The following is a 20,291-nucleotide window of genomic DNA, read 5'->3' on the forward strand; positions in this document are numbered from 1 at the left end:
TTTGGCTGAACAGAGTGGCCTAAGTTAAAATGCCCTGAGGGGCAGAGATTTCAGGTTGCTGCCCAGAGCTGCTCTCACTCCTGCAGATACGTACTGCGCTCCCGCACCGTGGTGGAGGCTGGCAGTCAGAAATGGCAGTGTTTCAATGAAACTGGGAGCCTTGCCTGATTTGCTACAGCCCAAGGGTTGTGTAGCACCAGGTATTTCCCATTAAACTTCAGGATGCCTTTCCTTGCCACGTCTGTTCTCACCATCCCTTCCGATGGCGCAAGTGGTCCTGATGCTGATTTGACTGCGTGGAGCTTTGTGGGGGCTGCGTGTGCCCTACCAGAGACTCGCTGTGTCCCCTCTGCCTTGCCAACCTGTATGTCGGATAATAGCACTGCCCTCCTCTGCGGGGATGCTCTGAGGATAAACACGGCCAAGGAACTTCATAGCAAAGGAGTGGGAAAGATGTTAACTAACTTAGAGAAATAGGTGAGATGGGGAGAACAGTGGGATCCATTCCCAGGGACTGCATTATATAGCAGCAGAGGCAGGTGCTCATTTCTCACGCTGTGAGGGTGGGTGTTTGGCAGATAACTGGCAAAAAGGCAGTGTTGGTAGCCATGGGGATGGGAGAAGGGGGATGCTCACTTACAGGTAGGAGCCAGGGTAAAAAGGACAGGCACACATCTAACTGGCCGCGCCAGGCAGAACAGGCAGATGAGCTGCCTCTGGTTTCAGCAGCCTGTTGTCCTGAGTGACTGCTGCTGGGCTCGGAGGGCCATTAGGCTTGCACGCCTCATGGGTGAAACGGTCCCAAAGAGGGAGCCATTGGGATAAACGTCCGCACCAACTATCTAGAGAAATGAACTCTGTTTTTAGGAGGCTCGAGTGACGGCAGTCGTACAGCCTGCTTGCGAGGAGAGAGGGAGAAGGCACTGCAACTTCAGAGAGAAGCTTGATCTGAAGGGGCATTGCGTTTGTTCAGCCCTTAATGAGCAGGTCCCTGGAAGTCCTGTCAGGCGAAGCCCTGTAGGGTGGTATATCTGAGGCTGTTCAGGGGCCGGGGTTAATCCAGCACTTCAGTAACAGGAAATTATGCACTGTTTATTGCTGACAATATTTGGGGTTTTTTTTTATTTTTCCTTGGTGTGTCAAAGGCTTTCTGCACCAATCATTCTTTGCTGCATTTCCTCCCTAAAGCTGCTTCTTGAAGGAAGAGGAGTCTGTGCTGTGCACTTGGCCAGGCTCCTGCGTGGTGTTGCTGCAGGAGTTTGGGCTGTGCGATTAACCATTTCTGCCTCGTTGTGTCAGTATCTAACCACCTTCCTCCCACATTGCAGGTCCTGCGCTCTGCAGGCGCTTGTGCCGATGCACACTTGCGTCACTGGGTGAAATGAGAGTCCCTCATGAACCCCGTGGGCCCCTGCAGACGATGTTCAGATCAGTAGCTGAAACCCAGGTGTGAAATAGCCTTCTCGATTTGCGTGTCATCTCAGCAGAAGAGCTGCTTCGGTAGAATAGCTGTTTGAGCACAGACAGCAGAGCGGTGGATGCAAACAGCTTCCTAAGCGACATGTCTTCGGGGCAGGGACTATTCATATAACAGGAAGCAACTGAGGTGGTGGCAGTTGGTTTTGTTTTTAATTTAAGCGTCTATTTGCACACACCAGGCTGTCCTTGTTCTGTTAATAACGGTATCTGCACACTGGGGTCACCGTCTCACTGCATTCTTTGAGGATTTGTTGTTTAAGCAACAGCATTTGTTGGGGGTGGCAGAGAGAAAATGGCCCCCTAATGTTAGTGATTTAACTTCAGGCAAAGCGGGCTGAGAGGTGGAGGGGAGGAAGAGCTGCTCTGTGTGGGGCTGGGGGAAGAGCTCAGGCTGGAGGTCTGATGGGCGACCGCCTTTGTTCACCTTCAAAATGCTCACTGTTATCTGTCCCTCTGGGTGCTTGTCCCTCTCCCACCAGCAGTACCTAAGCCACTTTTGGAAAGGAATAATGTGGAGTTCAGCATTAATAGCTTTTCTTTTGGGGGAAGGAGAAGATGCAGAGGCTGCCATTTGACAGCGGTTAGCAACGATCAGCTGGGCTGATGGATACTGGGCAGCTGGAATAGTTGGAAGCCTGCTGGGCTCAAAACTGGTTCAAAATGAGTTGTGCTGAATCACAGCCGCTCAAAACTTCCTCTGCTTGGAGGGTATCTGAGCTGAAGTGAATCCCAGAGGGTGGAGGGAGAAAACCCAAGTGGTTCCTGTGAGCTGGGGAGTTAAGGCAGCCTGGCGTACAGTTTATGCCTCGTGGCTGAGTTCAGTAAGTTCTAATTGATGATTTTCCCTATATTCGGGGCATGTATAACATCTTTCCCTTATGGATTCCTTGGTGCCTAATGGCAGTTGAGCTAAACTTGCAGTCCTTCCCTCTGTGGAGAAATCTCTTTCCTCTACTAGACTATTATTTCACGAAACCCATAGAAACTGATAGTTTTGTCAGTCTGCATCCCCATGAAATTTGGTTGGAAACTGGCCATCATATTCCAGGTTGATTAGGGACGGGCACATCAATGGGTATTGAAAGCACAGCTGTGTAAGCCTTGCTTTCTCTGGTATTGAGACCAAACCAGGAGTGTCTGGATCAGAAAGAGCAAATTCAGAATGTCAGATGTCTGAGTCCTGTTGGCTCATCTGGCCAGACAGGCTGTGAATTCGGGCTTAAGGACAGCAGCTGCATTAGAATATGGTGCTGGATTTTGGATGGATTATAGGTCAAGATGCAAACATTAAAGTTGTGCTAAGGCTGGTTAATGAGGACAATTTATGCTTATAGCTGGAAGAGAATTATATGATCAGGGTTTTCAGAGTGCTCAGCGTGGGCATAACTTAGTCCCTTTGTACTTTCCTCATTTAACTGGAATTGATGTTAAGCCAGTGATGAAACAACTGAAAAGCCAACTCTGGAAAGGGTTGTTCCTTGCTCAGTTTGGAAATTGGGTATCGCTGATGAGGATGAGTGCTCTGGGAGCAGTTTTGAGAATGCTGCTAAGTCAGGAGCACAGACAACCTGATTACAGCTAACTGGGAGCAACAGAAAGGCAAGGTGGTCAGAATGAATTTGTTCTGCGAACAAATTTGTTTTTCACATTGAGGCAATGTCCTGTGCCTTTGTAGGCCTGTGTGTTATGCCTTGTTAATGAAGCCAAGTGATCTTTGCTTGCTGCACTTTGAACCCCTGGATAAAGTCTGCAACTGTAGCGTCATTCTTCTGCTTATATCACGCTGCAGACAGGAAGGGAATTCTTGTGCTCGGGTAAGAATGGAGTAAAGGCCCATTAAGTGTCTGTGAGATTTATCCCATGCTTAACTCTTCACAGTGATGGTAAAATGCAGGCTCCATTTGAATCAATGGTGAAATTCTTTGCTGGGTGTGGGGTTTTACTCTGGGCTTTCCTAAGGCTAGTTTTCATGGCAATTCAGGAGTGCAAGTCCCATCAGCACTTTTAGAGCTCTCTGCTGGCCTTTAGTGTAGAAGAGCTTAGATCTCTTGCGGGAGCGACTCTGTCTGGGCAAGCGCTCTGAAAGTGAGAGGGCTGATGGCATTTGGCTCGCTAAAGGGAGAAATGGTAAATAACTTGGGCAAAACCATATGTGAGGTCTGGAGCTGTCCAGGAATTGTGTACGTTATGGCCATATCTGAAGCAAAGTGGCCAGATATTTGAGAAACAAAGGATAAGCCAGACATAGAGCAGTTATCTTGAGGCTTATGAAACTTGAGTGGTGCTTTGTTCAAAAGCACTTCTTGTATCATCGGGCAAGCTGCTCTGTGCCCATATTCCCCGTTACGCAAAAGACTCTCCAAGCCTTAGAATAAATACATTAAAGGCCATGAGACAGAGAGAAGAGGATGGTGAGAAATTGAGAGATGCCAGAGCCAAGACTGTGGAGAGAAGTCATGTCCCTTACTGAATTTTCTGTGCTGTCATGAGGGGAAAAGCTGAGCGGCTTTTTGCCAAGGATGTGTGTGTGAAGATTTCTCTGGTCTTTCGCCCAGTAATGTATCGACAGACCTAATAAGAAATTTCCTTCTGTCGGCAAACATTGCCTCTCTTCTGTCCTTTCATCATCACCGCTACAAGGGTGCTCCTCCTGCTGAGCCAGAAAGGTGAGGGCTCATTTCCCAGTGAGCTCTTTTTAAAAATCTCTATTGGGTTAAATGAAAAGCCTGTTCCCTCAGGCTCACATCCTCTGCAGTGACTCAGTGAGGGAGGTTAGCAAATTCTGCACACACCCCCCCCCCCCCAGTATTGCATACTTGCACTTGCCTGGATGGTATTTCTCATGTGGCCAGGACTCCTCTCACTTCTCTGCTGCTGCTTGGTGTGGGATTTGGCGTGTTGTGAAACAAGCAGGGAAAAAATGCCAGAGCTGCCCATTCTCCTCCATCCACCCGGGACTTGGATGTTTCATCTTTGTAACACAGTAGCGCTGCACCTCTAATTGGATGCTCTTTGGTGTTAAACTGTTGATCAAACACATAGGTTTCTAGTTTGAAATAAATGCTACAAGCAGGATTAAAAGCTTCTCTCATGCAAATTAATGCCTTTTAAATGCAACATCACTTACCAGTTTGGACTTCGGTTCTGCTTTCCTGCGCAAGACTATTTATTGCTAAAAGCCACTCCATTACTCCAGTAGCTCTCTTTCGCATCTGGTTGTGGTGTTCAGCTCTACTGTTGCACGTATGTGCATCTCCTAACTCCTGTGTTTTCCTTGCATACCTTTAGTTTTGCAGGTTTCCTTGCTCTCTTGTGCAGACTTTTCTCCTCTGCCCCTCCTCTGTCTGCTCTAAAGCCTATCACCCCTATGCTTTCTTGTGCATATTCTTAGCTTGGCGTCTGTCCTCTTTCCCACCTCCTTTCAAATGCATATGCTTATTGTCTTCCAAATGGACACCCAAAAATTCTTGCTCCATTAAAATATACAAACCAAGTCTTACAAACATCATCTTCAGCCATTCACAAATTACCTCCTCCTAGCCTCAAAGTACAGGCTTTTTGAGCTCATATGTATCAAAATGTTCTTTGGGTGATAGATGGGAGATTAATCTATTTATTTCACTTACAGTTTTGGCAGCTATAAAAAGAAGCAAAACTAGCTTTTTGGCCATAAACCACTTCTTGCAGGTTGATTTGGTAGAGGCTTCTTTGTTTTCCTTTCTTTTCCCTCTTGAATCTGCCAGAGACTTTAAGTGAAATAAATAGATTAATCTTCTTTCTGTAGCCTAGAGATCAGGTTGATGCATTTAAGAGCTTTTTCTCCCCTTAGACTTCTGATACGTTCACAGATCCGATTCATATTTTAGAACTTCCTTCATGTGTAAAGAGACTCAGTGGTAGCAGTAATTCTTCACTAACAGCAAATAGGGGTTAGTGCTTGTTGGATTTCTTTTCTTCTGAGAGAGCTGAAAATTTTCCATTAAAGTGTTTTTGATAAAAGGAAATTTTGTAGAAAAATATCAGTCTTTGGGGGGGGGAGGGGGCACCCAAACCCTGTAGATCTCTCTTAAAAGAAAAAGTTGGTATTTTGCAAGACCGTGTGTCTTCAAGAAGGTTCAACTGCTGTGAGCCAAATGGCTGAAAGCAGATTTCCAAAAGTGTATATACTTAGCAAAACAGAACTGTGAAAAAGTATGGTAGAATTGGAAAAATCATTGGTTTTGAGGAGGGGAAAGTGGTTCTCTGAGCAGCTCTGTTTTCTGTGGCGAAAGGGTATTCACTGAGTGTAAGGAGGTCTCAACGGAGAGGGTTTCTTAAAGCAGTTCACTCTGAACACAGTCCTTGGCGCATTATAAAGCTGGGGTCCTGGCGAATGGTTTTTTCGTCCAGCGTGTGCACTTGCATCACAGCTTAGTGAGAAATAGTCAAGCGAGTTTGAAGAACTGAAGGTGTAATGCCATCCGGTACTTCGGTCTTACACTGCTCAGGGAAAGACACCGTATTGCTAAAATTGTGTGTGGGGTGTGTGTCCTTTTCCAGCATTGCACTGGGAAAAATGTAGATGCCTGGCTAGCCCCTTCCCCTGCCTGGCTGCCTAGTGATCTCCAACCATTTGCTAGATGAAGTCTGTGTCTCTGGCCTGCCCCTGTAAGGTGAATGTTTGACCTTGGTAGAGCTCGGACAGAGGCCGACTTGCCTCAAACCAGGACGAGAGCCGGTGGCACAGTAGGAAACGGCACCAGGGTTGCTTCTGCACTTGCTCTGACTCTTCAGTCTTATTTTACTCTTGGCTCTTCTCACCCTCATATACACGACCCAAGAGAAAGCAGTATTTGGGCTGAGCTTGTGTCCTGCCACCTGCTTTCGAGGAACGGTTTTGTGCTGGTTTGGGCTGGGATGGAGTTAATTTTCTTTATAGTAGCTAGTGTGGGGCTATGTTTTGGATTTGTGCTGAACACAGTGTTGATAATACAGAGATGTTTTAGCTGTTGTGGAGTAGCGCTTATACTAAATCAAGGACTTTTCAGCTTCCCATGCTCTGCTGGGTGCACAAGAAGCTGGGAGGGGACACGGCTGGGACAGCTGACCCCAACTGACCAAAAGGACATCCCACACAGCATGGCGTCATGCTCAGCATGTAAAGCTGGGGAAGAAGAAGGAAGGGGGGATGTTCGGAGTGATGGTGTTTGTCTTCCCAAGTCACCGTTATGCGTGCTGGAGCCCTGCTTTCCTGGAGATGGCTGAGCACCTGCCTGCCCGTGGGAAGCAGTGAATGAATTCTTGTTTTGCTTTGCTTCCGCGGGGCTGTGTGTACCCTCCAGTGAAAGGAACTTCTTTGCTTTGCGTTTCCACGTTTGCTGTAGGACAGGAGCGTTGCCGAGGGACATTTTCTGCGAAAGAGCTGATGTCCCCAATTTCATACAGCTGCTTGTCCCTGGTTCACATGTTTGTGTTGGGTTTGTTCTCTACTGGGACAAAACTGAAATTTCAAACCTCCATTTTTATTTATCTCTTAATGTAAAACGATTGTTAGCTTAAAGGCGTTTTCTTTTTCCTGGTTAAGCTTTTTATGAAGCCAAGGCTCTGACTGTTTTTATTTATTCAGGGTCCCACAGGCCTCTTTGCAAGAAGAGAGTTGTTGAGCAATTGAGATTCTGCTCACCTAGGAGTTTCCCCATGCCACCTCAGCTGGAGAGATCAGTTTGTATTTCCCCTTCCGAAAATACTCGCTTGTACTTGGCTGCATGCTGTATGCAGTGCAAACTAGCCGCTCTCTCCCACACCAGAGGTGGTTTAATGGAAGTGATGACCTGCAGAGTGGGTAGGAGTCTTCTGCTGAATAGATGTGGCATAATACTCGATACGAGAGCCCTGGCCTCTTTATACGGGCAAAACGGCTGGTGCAAGGCTGTACACCGAGGCTTTCATGAGTGCCAGGCGTGGGGAGGTAAACAAAGCTTTTCTTGCTGCTTTTTAGATGATTCGGAGTCAAGCCTGTCCAGAAACTTTATCCAAGCCTCAGCCTTGTAATTATCACTATCGGTGTGCTTAAAATGGTTAAAAAATTGAGGTGAAGTCACAACATGCAGCTCTTAGATCAGAGGAGCAGCGCTGGCGTGGACAGCTCTGGCCTCTGTTTAAGGGCAGCTTGCTGTCCTTCTCAGCTGGAAGAAAACCTGCCTTTCTCCTTCCACCTACAGCCACTCCCCTCTCCCCAGGCTTGTCATGATTTTTCCTTTAAGATAACAGCTTCAAGCCAATTAAGAGTGTCTGAAGTGGGTAGAGCAGACGTCGCTGTGTGAGACCACAGTTCTTTTAACTGCTATTGTTTGTTAATAAAAATAAATTGTGGGCTCTGGGGAGGGAGAAAATCCCACAAGATCTTAGTTTTCTCTTTTCATTGTTTTTTCCCAGTGAGAAGTGAATTGTCACAGCCAGGGAGGCTTTTGGCAGATGATGTCGGGAGGGTCGTGCTGGGATCGCTTGGAAGGCTGCTGGTCCCGTAGTCCCCTTGCACGCGTGCCCCCCATCTCCTTGGCATGGCTGCTCTGTACACAGTGTAAATCGTCGCCTATAAGCTACGATGCCGGGCTGTGAACTGGAGGGGGCTGAGGCACAGGCAAAGCTGCTGTTTTGCTGCCTCTGCTGCCAGGAGCCGTAACTTCTGGCAGAGGGATGGGGCGGCATCCTCTTTGTCGTGCTGTGAAGCTGGCCAGAGCTCGTCCATCACGGCTCCTGCTGCGGAGGCACGGCTCAGGTGGCTCTGCCGGGGAGGATGAGGCAGGGTTACGCTAAACAGCCCTGTCGAATGCTCCTAGCGCTTCCATACGTTGGGGTGTTTTGCTCATGGCGCTGCACGCGTCCATCATGTAACGCGCCTTGGTGCCTGTTCTCCTGCAGCCGCAGGACTTTCTGCGTTGCTGTCGCGCTTGAAGCTTTGCTGTGCCTCGCAGTGCCCTGTGAAGCAGGGCAGAAAGACAGGGGACAGCAGCACACAGGCTGGATCCTTTTGTGTGCCCAAGGGGGTTTGCCGGTGTGGTTGTACTGGCAAAATTTCCTAGCAGAGAATCAGCTTAAACCCGCTCCTAGAATAAAATAAGCTGCCCCAACAAATGAGTTTTAATGCTATCAAGTCGATGTCTGTAATGGGACTTTTGTAAGCATGACTCTGAGGGGCAGGTGGGGTTTTCACACTCGTAATTCACTTCGCTGTGCCAATAAAGCTTTCGAGTATTGACCGACCCCGGGGGGCCTGATAGGTCGTGTGACGAGCCTGCGGAGGAGCGGTAATTGAATGAAGATGTCCTGTGACTCAGCCTGAAACTGTAACTGCTGAAGCCTCCATGTATTCACAGGTCTGTGGTTGATAATGCTGGGGAAAATCTAGCTTTGAGATAGCTGAGTCTATATGCAGCTTGTATGGGGAATTAGGTTGGGTAGATGTTGCTTTTATCTCTGAGCAATGATAGGAAAAGTTGATCAGGCTTTGCTAATGCTGGGGAGGATTGAGGAGGGTGAGACAAGAGACAACTCAGGATTGTGGAGAGAGAAATTTAAAGAAAATAATCCACAGGAATGAGAAATGTCAGGAATACATTTGTCCTTCTGCTTCACTGCCTCCAGAATTCTTTTCTCCTTGAAGTTTCTTGCTTCTTTTTCTGGAAGTCACGAAGGGGGGGAGGGAAAAAAAGAGAGAGAGAGATAAAAGAACACAGCTAGGAGAATTAAAAAAAAAAATCCATTTTATGTATCAGCTGAGCAGGTGTTTATCACTAATATCACCTTCCTTTGAACATCACCTACTCCCGTGCTAACTGAATGACCCTCACGGAGCTGTGCCGTCGCTGTGGTGTGATGGAGAGTCAGAGGTCCTTTTATCCCCCCGACACCTGGGGAAGAGAGATACCACTGGTCTGTCTCTCACCTCAGATGAGTTCATCCCTGGCAAGCCACTGTGCGAATATTGTGAGGACAATGCGAGAAGAGGAAAGGCATGGTGGCTGAAAGTAAAGCCGGCTCTTTAATGCTGATGGAATCTAAAAGGAGACATAGTTTTTATAGGAACATAGAAATTGCTAGACTGGAACAGAACTGTGCTTCATATTGTTAAGTATCCTTTTTTAGTACTAGCTGCTTCCAGAAGCAGTGTAAGGAGGCTTGCCCCAAGGGGTGATTCTTCTAACCCTCAAACATAGGGAGTTAGCCAGTGCCTCGCAGCGTGAAGGGTTTACATGCCATCCAAAATCTTATTTTCTTTTTTTTTTTTTTTTTTAACTTTACTATTGTAATTCTAGCTATTCATTCTCTTTATAAATGTCTGTTCCTTCTCTCAATCTTACTGAGGTTTTGACTGCAACAATACCTAGTGGTAATGATTTACCCATGCTAATTATGCATTTTGCAGAGGAAAACATATTGTTCGTAGCTTTAAATGGAGTGATTTTTTCGGTTTAATTGAACTTACATCTCTGTATCCCTGGGGCAGGCTTGCAATTTAGTTCCTCCCCTCCCCCTGAGACATACAGGCACTTTCTCAAGCCCAGCAACAGTCACCTGTTGAAATGTTTTTCAGGTTCTTTCCCTCTTGTCAGTTCCATTTAAATTTGAGCCTCTCTGCGGATGAAGCTTTGCAAAAGGAAATAGCTCTCTTTGCTTGTCGAAAGAATGAAAAAGGCTCTGTTAAGTTGTTTGTTGATATTTCCTGACAGTTTTTCAGAATTCCTTGCTGCTCTGCAGCTGTTAAATTTGTTGTCTCAGCTGTGAGGATTACTCTAGCTTTGCTTGAGCTGCATTTTCTCACCATTCATCAAGCTTCTGGTGATGCACAGAAAGATCCATCAACACCAAAGCCACCTCCAAACTAGCAGCTGGGTAAAAGTCTGCCTCCCGATTGCCTGGGTAAGATTGAAGTTGCTGCCAATTTTTAAAGGGTGTTTGTGGTTTCTCAGTGAGCTCGCAGACGATGGCGTAGGGGTTTGCAGTAGAAGTAAACGGAGGTTGCATCAGGATAAAGCACACGTTGGGGTTTTTGAAAGCCTGGTCCTGGCACTGCCTTCCAGGACTGTGGAGTGAAGAGCCGGTGCAGCTGGAGATGCCGTGCCCTGTCTTGCTGGGATGCAGCCCATCTCCAGGGCTCCCCAACGTGCTGCGGCCAGATGTGGCAGGCCAGATGTGGCAGGCCAGATGTGGCAGGCCAGATGTGGCAGGGCAGGTGGCAAACAGATTTGCAGGGTGGTGATATCTTTGGAAGTGTGAACAGAAATAGCAGTGCACCTGGGTTTCTTGAGTGTCCTTGGCAGGTTGAGCAGAGGGAACAAGAGGGAGAGAGGAGGGGTGGCTGGTGTTCAGGGATATCTTCACCATTGGTGTGACAGCTTCAGGAGAGTTTTATTCTGTGATTTAACATTTTATTCTGCCTTTTGACTTTTGCTGTATTGTCTAAGAATTTTTCTGCAAAAATCTCAAAATATCAGGAAGATGTGGCGATAGCAACGAAGAAGAGTACCATCTCACACAGTCATTAAAAATGTATAAGTAGTTTCAGAAGCAAGTCGCTTTCTCCGAGAAGCAAATCGTCCATAATTCTGCTTGGTATTTAGAGACTTTTATCTCCAGAGAGAACTCAAAACTATTCAGTATAGTCTTGACTATTTTATTCTCTTGAATTTTCAGAGCTAAAGATGAAAAAAGGCTTAACAGAAAAAGAATTATATACTTGTGCTGTGCAGAGAGAAGCCGGGGCCAGCCCATGATCCACCAGCTATTCAGCACTTCGCGTACCACCCTGAAGGACCTACGAAACTCTTTTCTAGCCAGCCCGCTCCTTTTGGGGGTAGCAGATTCAGACTGCTTTATAAACAGCTGTCCATCAACCAGACTCGCTTGCTATCGTAGCACACCAGCAGGAAAATAAAGAGGAACCATTAATGCAAGAGCTGTAAATGTACAGGCTGACAAAAGTTCTCATGTTCTTGGTGGAAAATTTAGTAAAGGAAGTTGGTTTGATTTATTTCCAGCAAGCTGTGGTGAGGGTGAGTTGGGATAAGTCATCTTCACATGCACAAGGCTTAGTGCGGCAAGTTGCTAAATATCCTTGTTCTCTTAAGTATTTTCTTGGCTTCTAAGGCTTCCTGCTTCGTGTTGCATGAAAGAAGAATGTCATCTTCCTTCCCCCTCTGTGTGGAATTTTGGGCTGCACTGTAGTTGATACCCCAGTGGTACCTGTGATTCATTACTGCACCTGGGCAGACAGCATGTTTTATGGCTTCTCATGGGGAGATGAGAGAGACAGATGCACCTTGCAGCTGTAAGGAAGCAAAAGCTGTTGGGAGGATGGGTAGCTCAGCAAGGCAAAAATTACTTTACAACGAAGGGGTTTGAACTGTGTTTACCACCCTTTCGTGCCTGAATTCAGAGAGTAGGAGGCAGGAGGAACCTGGGGACTGGGGAGATGAAGAGAGCCGTGAGGACTGAAATACCTTTGCTCCTTTGAGAGTAGAAAACTGGATGTTAGGCTAGGAATAAAAATCCTCTCTCTCTTTTCCCTCTTATCCTACATCTTGAATTCCAGTGTCTGTTCCCACTGCTCGGTGGTGCAGGTGTGATGGTGGGGAAGCGTCCTTGTGTTGCACTCCCTGGGTATTTTGCAAGCACCTCCATCAACCAGATGGTCTATGGGTACGGGTTGTAGGAGCCTGTGTAGTTCTGCTCTTTGGCGAACCCCAAGGTGTATTTCTATTGCTGACAGCTGTTCCTTGGGTTCGTGCTCAAAAATCAAAGTACTGGGAAGCCGTTCTTAGCAATGGGTAATGCGTTAGGTGAACACAGCATCCCTCTGTGCTCCATGTTCTAGGTAATTACAACCCTGCCGCTCACGTAGCAGAGCACAGCGGGTGCCCTGTATTTATTATTTAGCTTTGCTGTTAACTCTAAGCTGGTGATGCAAAGGCAACTGCTTCTCTGGGAATCTCATAATTCGCCTCTTCACTAAACCAGGCTGCAAACAGGAGAGGTGGCCTTGAGGTCTGTCCCTCGGAGCTGAAAGTCATGGGACCCTTCCCCAGACCGTGGCTGTTCTTAGTTTGCCTGGAGTGGTTACCCTCGTGCGGTTTGTCTTTGCAGAGTCTAAGATGAGAACCACCCATTTTGGCATGGCGATCCCATAGTGCTTTGGCAGAGAACGACCGGGATGTTAACTCTAGCATCCTCCTCAAATGGCAGGCAGGCATTTTCCTCCACTGCTTTGGCTGGAAAATGTTGTGGTTTTTTTTTTTTAGTCTGCTTTTCCTTGCCCTAGTCCAGAGGCACAGTTAGGCTGCTGCCCTGCTTTTCCCTTGCAGTGGCTGCCTTTTAGATGCAGATAAAAAGTGTTTACTGCAGGTGGGATCGTTGTATTTATCCGCACAAAGACATGATTTTAAAACTCCTTGCCAGATGATATTAGATGGATGTGGCCAATGTAATGGAGGAGAAGTGCATGTTGGTGGAGGAGGAGAGGATAGCGGGAGTGTAGCCAAAGGCTGTCATCTCTCACTGCCTCTACCAGAGGAATGAGCTCGGCACTGTGGCAGGGAAACCTGCTTTAGCACTGACATCTTCTCAGGCCTGGCTCTTTTTGCATCCCTGACCTCTGTGTGTGGTTGCTTCTCTTATTCCTTCTCACTTTGTGTGAGAAATGCTGATAAGTCAGAGCGTGTGTCCCGCCTTTCCCTGGGACCCAGCCATACCCGTGTGCCGTCGATCCCTACGCCCTCCTTGGCAAGGGCTGCGGGCAGCTGCCGCGCGAAGGGAAGGGTCTGCCCAGGCAAGGGGCAAGGAGGGGGAGCGGGAGCGGGCCGGCGGGTGCGGGCACGCTGCTAAAGATGACAGTGTGCAAAGCACTGAAGGTTTCTGCTAGTTTCTGGGACCAAACACCTTTGGATGAGTTGCTCTTTCAAGCAAAGAGGTGACGTGTCAGCGGCTGGCAGACTGCAGCAGGGCTGTGGTGGGGAAACAGCAGGGACGAGCAATTGCTGGTTTTCTCAGTCGTGTCTCAAGATGCATTTGGAGCCTTTCTCTGCCTCTCTCCCGCCGATGGCTCTAGCAGCCTCTTCTAGACTGCCTTGGCCAGGCAGGAGGAGGCAGTGGAGGAGAAAGAAAGCAAAACACGTCTGAGGTCCTATAGCAGATGCTTTGCTGGTCAAGATGCAGTTGTTAATGGCCACCGGCTGGCAAGGGCTGCTCAGGATGTTTTTTGCACTGAAAGCACACCTAGGGTAGCGGTGCAAGAAGTGGGACCTAAAGGAGGAAAACAAGGCTGTGAGTCTTGGGGAACGGCTTTGGAGCCGATCCTGAGCGCAGTGCAGCTCCTCGGGGTGCAGACCTCAAGCTCCTCTTGCGGTGCCCCGGCTCCTTCTCTGGCTCTGCAGGGAAGGTTTGAGAGGGTACGTGTGTGTGCCTGTGTGCCACTTCAGTGCTGCGAGCGCTGGTTCCGCAGCCTGGGCTGTAATACCGGTGTGAGCTAATTTGATGTGATCCTGCTGTTTTGTCAATAACTTGGAAAGTTCTGAAATAACTGCTTCAAAGTGCTCAAATGATACGTTGCTCCACAATCTGTCTCTGCTGCTGCTGATGCTTCTAAGTAACTAATTTACCATGCGCTTAACCTGTTAGGGCTTTTCTTCCCTAGGTATTACTCTGTAACTCCCACTAAAAAAAAAAGAGAAAATTGCCATTGCCCTTCTCAGAGGTGGCTAATGATTTCCAGGTGGTTTTTGGCAGCTTCTGCTTTTTACAAATGTGTTGAGCACACAACTTCTGAAATCAGGATGCTCTTCAAATGTCCAACAGTTGAGCATGGGGTCCCTCAATTTTCTTGAAACTGAGAGAATTGCGGCTCAGAAGGCAGGGCTGCTGGTGGGAGCTTCCCAAGAGAGATGTGGTCCAGAAAGAGATCAAGCCCCAGGGAGTGGAGCTGTGCAGGGGCTCCCTGCTCAGCCCCTGCGTTGCCTTTGTTTCTATGGCCACGTCTCAATATTTCTTCTGCCTCCCTTCCCTGTCTGTCAAAAGGGGATAGCCCTTCTGGGGAGTGCTGAGATGAGATGGAGGAAGTCTAAATGTAATCTAAAAATAGGTGAATTAAAAAATTGCAAGTAAAAAACTACGTCTTTCTTCAACAATACTCCTAGTGAATTCAAAGGCAGATTAAAGACTTGCCTGTGTCAGGACTTCAATATTTGGCCCAAGAATTAGACAAATGGAATAGTGTGAGAACGTTTGCCAGAAAATTGGAGAAGGGAGACATAAGGTAACGGATGAAATACTCAAAGTCAGCATTTAAGGACATTGCTGCCTGTGGAGATAATGTTATCAATTTGAGGGACAACCATTTCTCCTATAAAGTAAAATCTACCCTCTGTGTAGCTGTTTAAAATGCTATTTGTTAAAAATTTGTTTAACTGTGCTGTGGGAGTCTGCTGTGGGACAACCAGGTCCAATACCTGTACTAATGATAGGTTTGTGGATTCTCCACCTACTGCTCTTCATTTTGATGGTGTTTCAACTTTGAAAGTTAGACCTCTGTGTGTTGGGGAGGTGTTACCTTGTAAGAGGAGAAAAAAAATGGTCCTGCTTTTCGTCTTGTCCTCAATCCTCTTGCACGTGAAAGGGAGGGAAGGAGGTTGTGACTGTCATTGGGACTGGAGCGGTATAAAGGATTGTTTTCTAGTTTGGTGGCCAAAGTGACTCTCTGTCTCTGACTCCCACCCCTCAAATTATGTTCTGGTATGAAAATGTTTTGTCCTATCCTAAAACCAGAAATCAGTATTATATTTTAATTTGCAGGCTGCTTTGAGGGGAAAAAAAAAAAAGGAGGAGGAAAAAAAAAAAAAAGAAAAATTAGAGATGTGACTCAATATTGATTTCCATTTGTTTTTGTGGAAATGCTAAAAATGCCAAGATGAAATATTTGGACTTTTCCTTGTGTTTCTTTTCCATTTTTTGTTAGTAGCTCTTTGCCCAGTTTGACTCCAATTCCTGAGTAATTCATAGTCTGTAAATAGCTTCCTCCTCCTTTGGTAAATAGACTCTTTGTCCCAAGCGCTTGGCAAGCTGGAAGCAGTGTCATCCTGCTGAGTCGCTGGTTCAAGAGCCGAGGTGCTCACGGTGCCGTGTGCTCTCTCTCTGCAGAGTTATGTCATGCCCAGACCACCGAAGGGCTCCATGAGGATTTATAGAAGATGCCCCGTGTCTTGGCGCCTCTGGTGCTCCTTCTGCTGTGGCTAATGAAGATCGCTGCCAGCCCCCATTCCCTGCGGATCGGTGAGTGCAAAGCTTGCTCTGCCCTGCATTTAACCATCCTCCCACTCGCCGTTTGGGCCGCTCTGCGTAGACGTGCTCGGACGAGGGCAGCCAAGCCTTGCCTGCGGTGGCTGGGCTCCCTGTCTTGGTGGGGGGCTCCCTGTTCGGGTGGGGCTGAGGCGCTTGCGGAGCTACGGTGTCCCACCTGCATTTTGGAAACGTTCTCTCCTTCATCTTGTAAATGAAATGCAGTTTACATTGAGTGTAAGTATTTGCATTGATTTTTATGGTGGTAACGTTACCTGATGGGAATCTCTTTCTGTGTAAATTTGAAGTGAAAGCCACTCCTCAAAGAGGCACTGCGGAATGAAACTTACTCCCCCCTACAGCCTACCCGCCTTGAAAAGGAAATAGTTTTTTGTCACAAATGTATTTGTCCCCACATTGATGAGCAAGGAGTATTTGAGCCCCAACTGAACCTAGTTAAGCGGTGCCACAAGAACATTAATAGCTCCAAAATGCTCCATTTGTAAGAGAGTCCCATGCATTCGGTCTCCTTTGGGCTTTATTAAAAAGTGTTCAGGAAGGGGCACCGTCATCTTCACTTGCTGCCTGTGCAGATTAGGGAAAAGAAATGCATCCAGAAACCTTGTAATGAAACTTGCTTCATAGTATTGACACTTTGCTCTGTTGTTTAGAAAGGAAACTGCTTTACCTGACTCTTCTCTCTGGAGCTACTACCTGGTTTTATCAACTATTTGTTGCAGATAAGAAGCTAATCTATTCCTGTCCCCATTTGCAACTTTCACAGGTGACACTTGAAGTAAAATTACTTCTCCCCTCTGCTAGTGGAGCATGGAGCAGCTCAGAAATATAGCAAGGGAGGGTCTGTGCTGGCAGGAGTCTGGGAAGGGTGGCTGGGTGTTTTATATCCCCAGCATCTGTGATTCATGTGGAGCACTCATGCTGCATAGTCTCAGCTCTGCAGACTGCATTTCATGTTGATTGGCAGATCCTCCACTTGAGCCAGCAGACAGGGATGGGGATGGACGGTATGTTATCAGGATGCTGAAAGTCAAAGAACCTTCGTTACGCCTTGTGCCCCAGCCATCTCCTTCTGTGGGGAAAGTACTGTGGGTGCTTGGGAGCGTGAGGGGAAGGGGAGCTTCCCCAGCAGCGCACGTAGCGGCGCTGGGCTGCAAACCGGTCTGGGAGCTGGCGTGGTTGTCCACCTCCGCAGTGCAACCCAGAGTGAAATGGGAAAGTGTTTGAGAGGGACGGGACCGTGCTTTTGTGTTCCTGGCTGAGGACTGGAAATGAAAATCTGTGCTGCGCCGCGCTGGGGGCAGCTACCAGGCGGGATTAGCTCCTGCCTTCCAGGTCTCAGCTTGGTGCACGCTCAGGAGCTCCCTAAACGGAGTTGATGGTGGCTGCTGTGAGGCAGTCAGTGCTGACCCCTCAGGGCAGGCAAGAAGAAGCCGGGATGTCTGTGTGTTCCAGGGACACATGAGCAACTGCGGTGGTGGTAAAAAAATCTGTCTCCCTCCATCTGTCCAAATACTAGTTTTGTCTTCTGTGCCTGGTATCCGCTGCTGGGTGAAGGAGATCTTGGCACACTGCTGGGGCCTGAAGGCATGTCCGTAACAGAAATTACTCACACACTTGAACGCAGGCATGGTTCACATGTCCCGGTCCCACTGCCTTGTACAGGTACGAGACTGTATGCCTCTGCGCTTAGCAGAGATGCGTGGTGGTGAATAGCTAAGCGCGTGCTGGTTAAATGTAAGCCTCTCCTCCTTAGCACTGCGTACCTGCAGAGGCCGAGGGCTGCAGCGCTGGTGGTTAGGCTGCTGTGCGGAGTTACCCAGCAACCGCCTGCCGCTGCTTTGGTCTCCGTCCCAGAGATTGCTCCACCAGTGGTTTTCAACTCTTTCGCACTGAGGCCGTGCTCTCTCGGACCTGTCTCTCCAGTTTTAAAATCCTCATGCATTTAGGAATTCTTTGCTTTTGACTTTCCTTTGCAAAAAATAATGGAGCTGCTCCAGACACAGTTGCTGTTAAAAGTTACACCACCGCTGCCTAGTCCAGGATGGAAATTCTGGATTTCCTTAGCCTGCACAGGGCAAGGCAGTGCAAATCTGTCTGTTGAATCCTCCTAGGACTGAAGCGCTTGTATTAGGATGTTGCAAAGGCAATGTAGAAGTCAAGATTTCAAAGAAGGAGTAATGTTGTTGAGGGAATGAGAAGGAACTTTGCCAGTCCTTCTAAAAGGCACTGGAGGTTGTGGCTTCTGTGCCAGATAGTGTTACATGTTAGACTGGCCACAGACCCTGCAGTCAAGTCACAGGTGTCTCCAGTCACCTGCTGCCTCTTGAGAATGGGACACCAGCAGTCCTGACCTTGGACCCGGCTGATTCCCACATGCGAGCCTAACGCAAGAATTTACTGAGGGAGGGGAAGCTCAGGTATGTTTGTACAAACCTACTGCTTTTGCTTTGCTCATGGCCACAGAGCTAACTTCTCTGAAAATGGTGTCTGAAGCAGATGGGCAAAGAGCTGAGGAGGGGTTTGGGGTTTTGGTTTTGTTTCTTCAAGACGCGGTTTTATTTTAACAATATATCCAGCAAAAAAGTTAATAAAAATAAAGTACAAAATAAAAGGAGAGAAAAAATATTACTAGCAGCCCTGAAATCATTCCCAAATGCATGCTTTTGGCAAGGCAGGGAGATATGGTATCTAGCAACATAAATCAATGCACTGCATAGAAAAGGAAAACAGACCAGCATGAACGTTTAAATATTCAAAGACAATGCAAGCTAACATTTAAAATAATTCTGAAAACCATCTGGTAATGGACTGCTCAAATGCACAGTTATATGATTAGTAATGTGAGGTGAACATAGGCAATGCCATGTCTGGTTTCTTCACCAAGTTGCTAGAAGAGATTATTGCCTGCTGCACTTGGCTTCCAGGGTAGAAGGAGACGCGGGGATGCTGAGTCAGGGGCACTTGGCTTGGCTTTTAAACTAAGCACTGAGCTTCCCTGCTGCTGCTTTCTTGGGGTTTTGGGTGGATCTTGGCCCTGATATTTCTCATTGGAGTTTCTAGGCAGCAGAGTGCTTAATCTTTAAGCACACAGTGATAGGAAGTTTCGCTAGCCTGGACAGGACCAACGATGAGTGTTGCATTGCAGTGAGCTCTAGAGGCATCACCTATGCAAAAAAATGAGCAGGATATAGGCTACAGGGTGACCTTCTCTGTGACTTTGGCATGCATAGGAACAATCTGTAGCCTATCGTGCGCTCTATTTCTCTCCTGGATACACAGGAAAAAACGTTGGTGCAAACCTTTTTTTCAGCCTTTTTCTTCAGCCTTAAACTCTGTGTATTCCCTTCTCATCCCATCCCGGAGAAAGTCTCCTAGTTCACGTTGTTCTGGAGTCCTTTGTAGTGAAAAACACTGACCCACATGCTTTATCCAAAACAGTGTCTTTTTACTGAGAGTGTCTTTTGTTTATCAGTCAGCTCACCTGGTCTGCCTTGTTGAGGTGTTATCTCCTTAGATGGTCAAAAGTTGATTGTGATCAGGGTATGAAGAAGCAGGCAGGAATGGGCACGTTCTCGAAGTTTTCAAGAGCTCCAGGATGTGTGTGAGGAATTGCCTCGGGACATCTTGCAGCCCTTGAAACAGCCAATGTATGTCCTACCAAAATGTCCTGGGAACAAAACCCAATAGCTGGTGTTTGCCCAACACGTGCCCTTGCACATGCTGTCTTGCATCCACCCGCACCAAAAGCACGGAGGATATCGGCTCCCTCCTGCCCTCCCCAGTGGCAGGCAAGGAAGATGGCTGGTGCAGTGCGCTGTGGGCCAGCACCTCCCCTCGCCGTGGTTTCCTGCGGCATGTACTGGCTGTAGGAGTAATTCTGGTTTTGTTTTTTGTTTGTTCACTCATGCTCAATAAAGTGTCAGCAAATTTACTTGAGTTATTTACTGAGTTATTTACTTGGTCTTATAGAGCAGACCGTCAGAGCCCTAAATTGGTATTCTCTTGCTAGATTCATTGGGTGTACTAACAGCTCATTTAAAATTCATATACAAGCCAAAGTTGTAGTTTATACATGGCATTGCCCTAACTAGCAGTAGGCTCAGTAGCACTGACATACGATCTACTGACAAACTCCTTGCAAGGCCTCCTTCAGCCCTGCAGCTCTTTAAAGTGCTCTTTTTTGTAATTGCCTCTGTCTGTCCAAATCCCTTCCCTCCCTCTACCTCCCAACTTTGCAAACTTTGTACAAAAGGCAAGATGCAGCTCTAGCATTTAGGGTATTTTGTGTCGTGAAACCTAGTGTTGTTCTAACGCATACCCAGTGAAAATGCATCCACCGCTTGCTCAGCTGATAATGGAAGCAATCTGCACTGCTGTCCCAGTGCTTGTGGTAGGGTTTCATCCATCGGAGAAGCAGTGTGTGGTCAAAGGCTCCACGAATCCAAACTGACAGTAGGGTGTCACTAGAGGTGCCAGCCTGGGACATT

The 20,291-nt window shown here is 47.4% G+C and overlaps 1 protein-coding gene across 1 annotated transcript in view; it reads left to right on the forward strand.

The window, feature by feature from the left end:
* GRIK4 (glutamate ionotropic receptor kainate type subunit 4) overlaps positions 1 to 20,291 on the forward strand; it is a 217,296-nt gene that overhangs the window by 57,521 nt on the left and 139,484 nt on the right. The window contains exon 2 of the mRNA XM_075521256.1: positions 15,646 to 15,777. Within this exon, the coding sequence (XP_075377371.1) occupies positions 15,696 to 15,777 (82 nt within the window). The 5' untranslated portion in view covers positions 15,646 to 15,695. The remainder of the gene's footprint in view (positions 1 to 15,645; positions 15,778 to 20,291) is intronic.

This window comes from Mycteria americana, chromosome 19, assembly GCF_035582795.1.
Source record: "Mycteria americana isolate JAX WOST 10 ecotype Jacksonville Zoo and Gardens chromosome 19, USCA_MyAme_1.0, whole genome shotgun sequence".
Lineage (NCBI taxonomy): Eukaryota > Metazoa > Chordata > Aves > Ciconiiformes > Ciconiidae > Mycteria > Mycteria americana.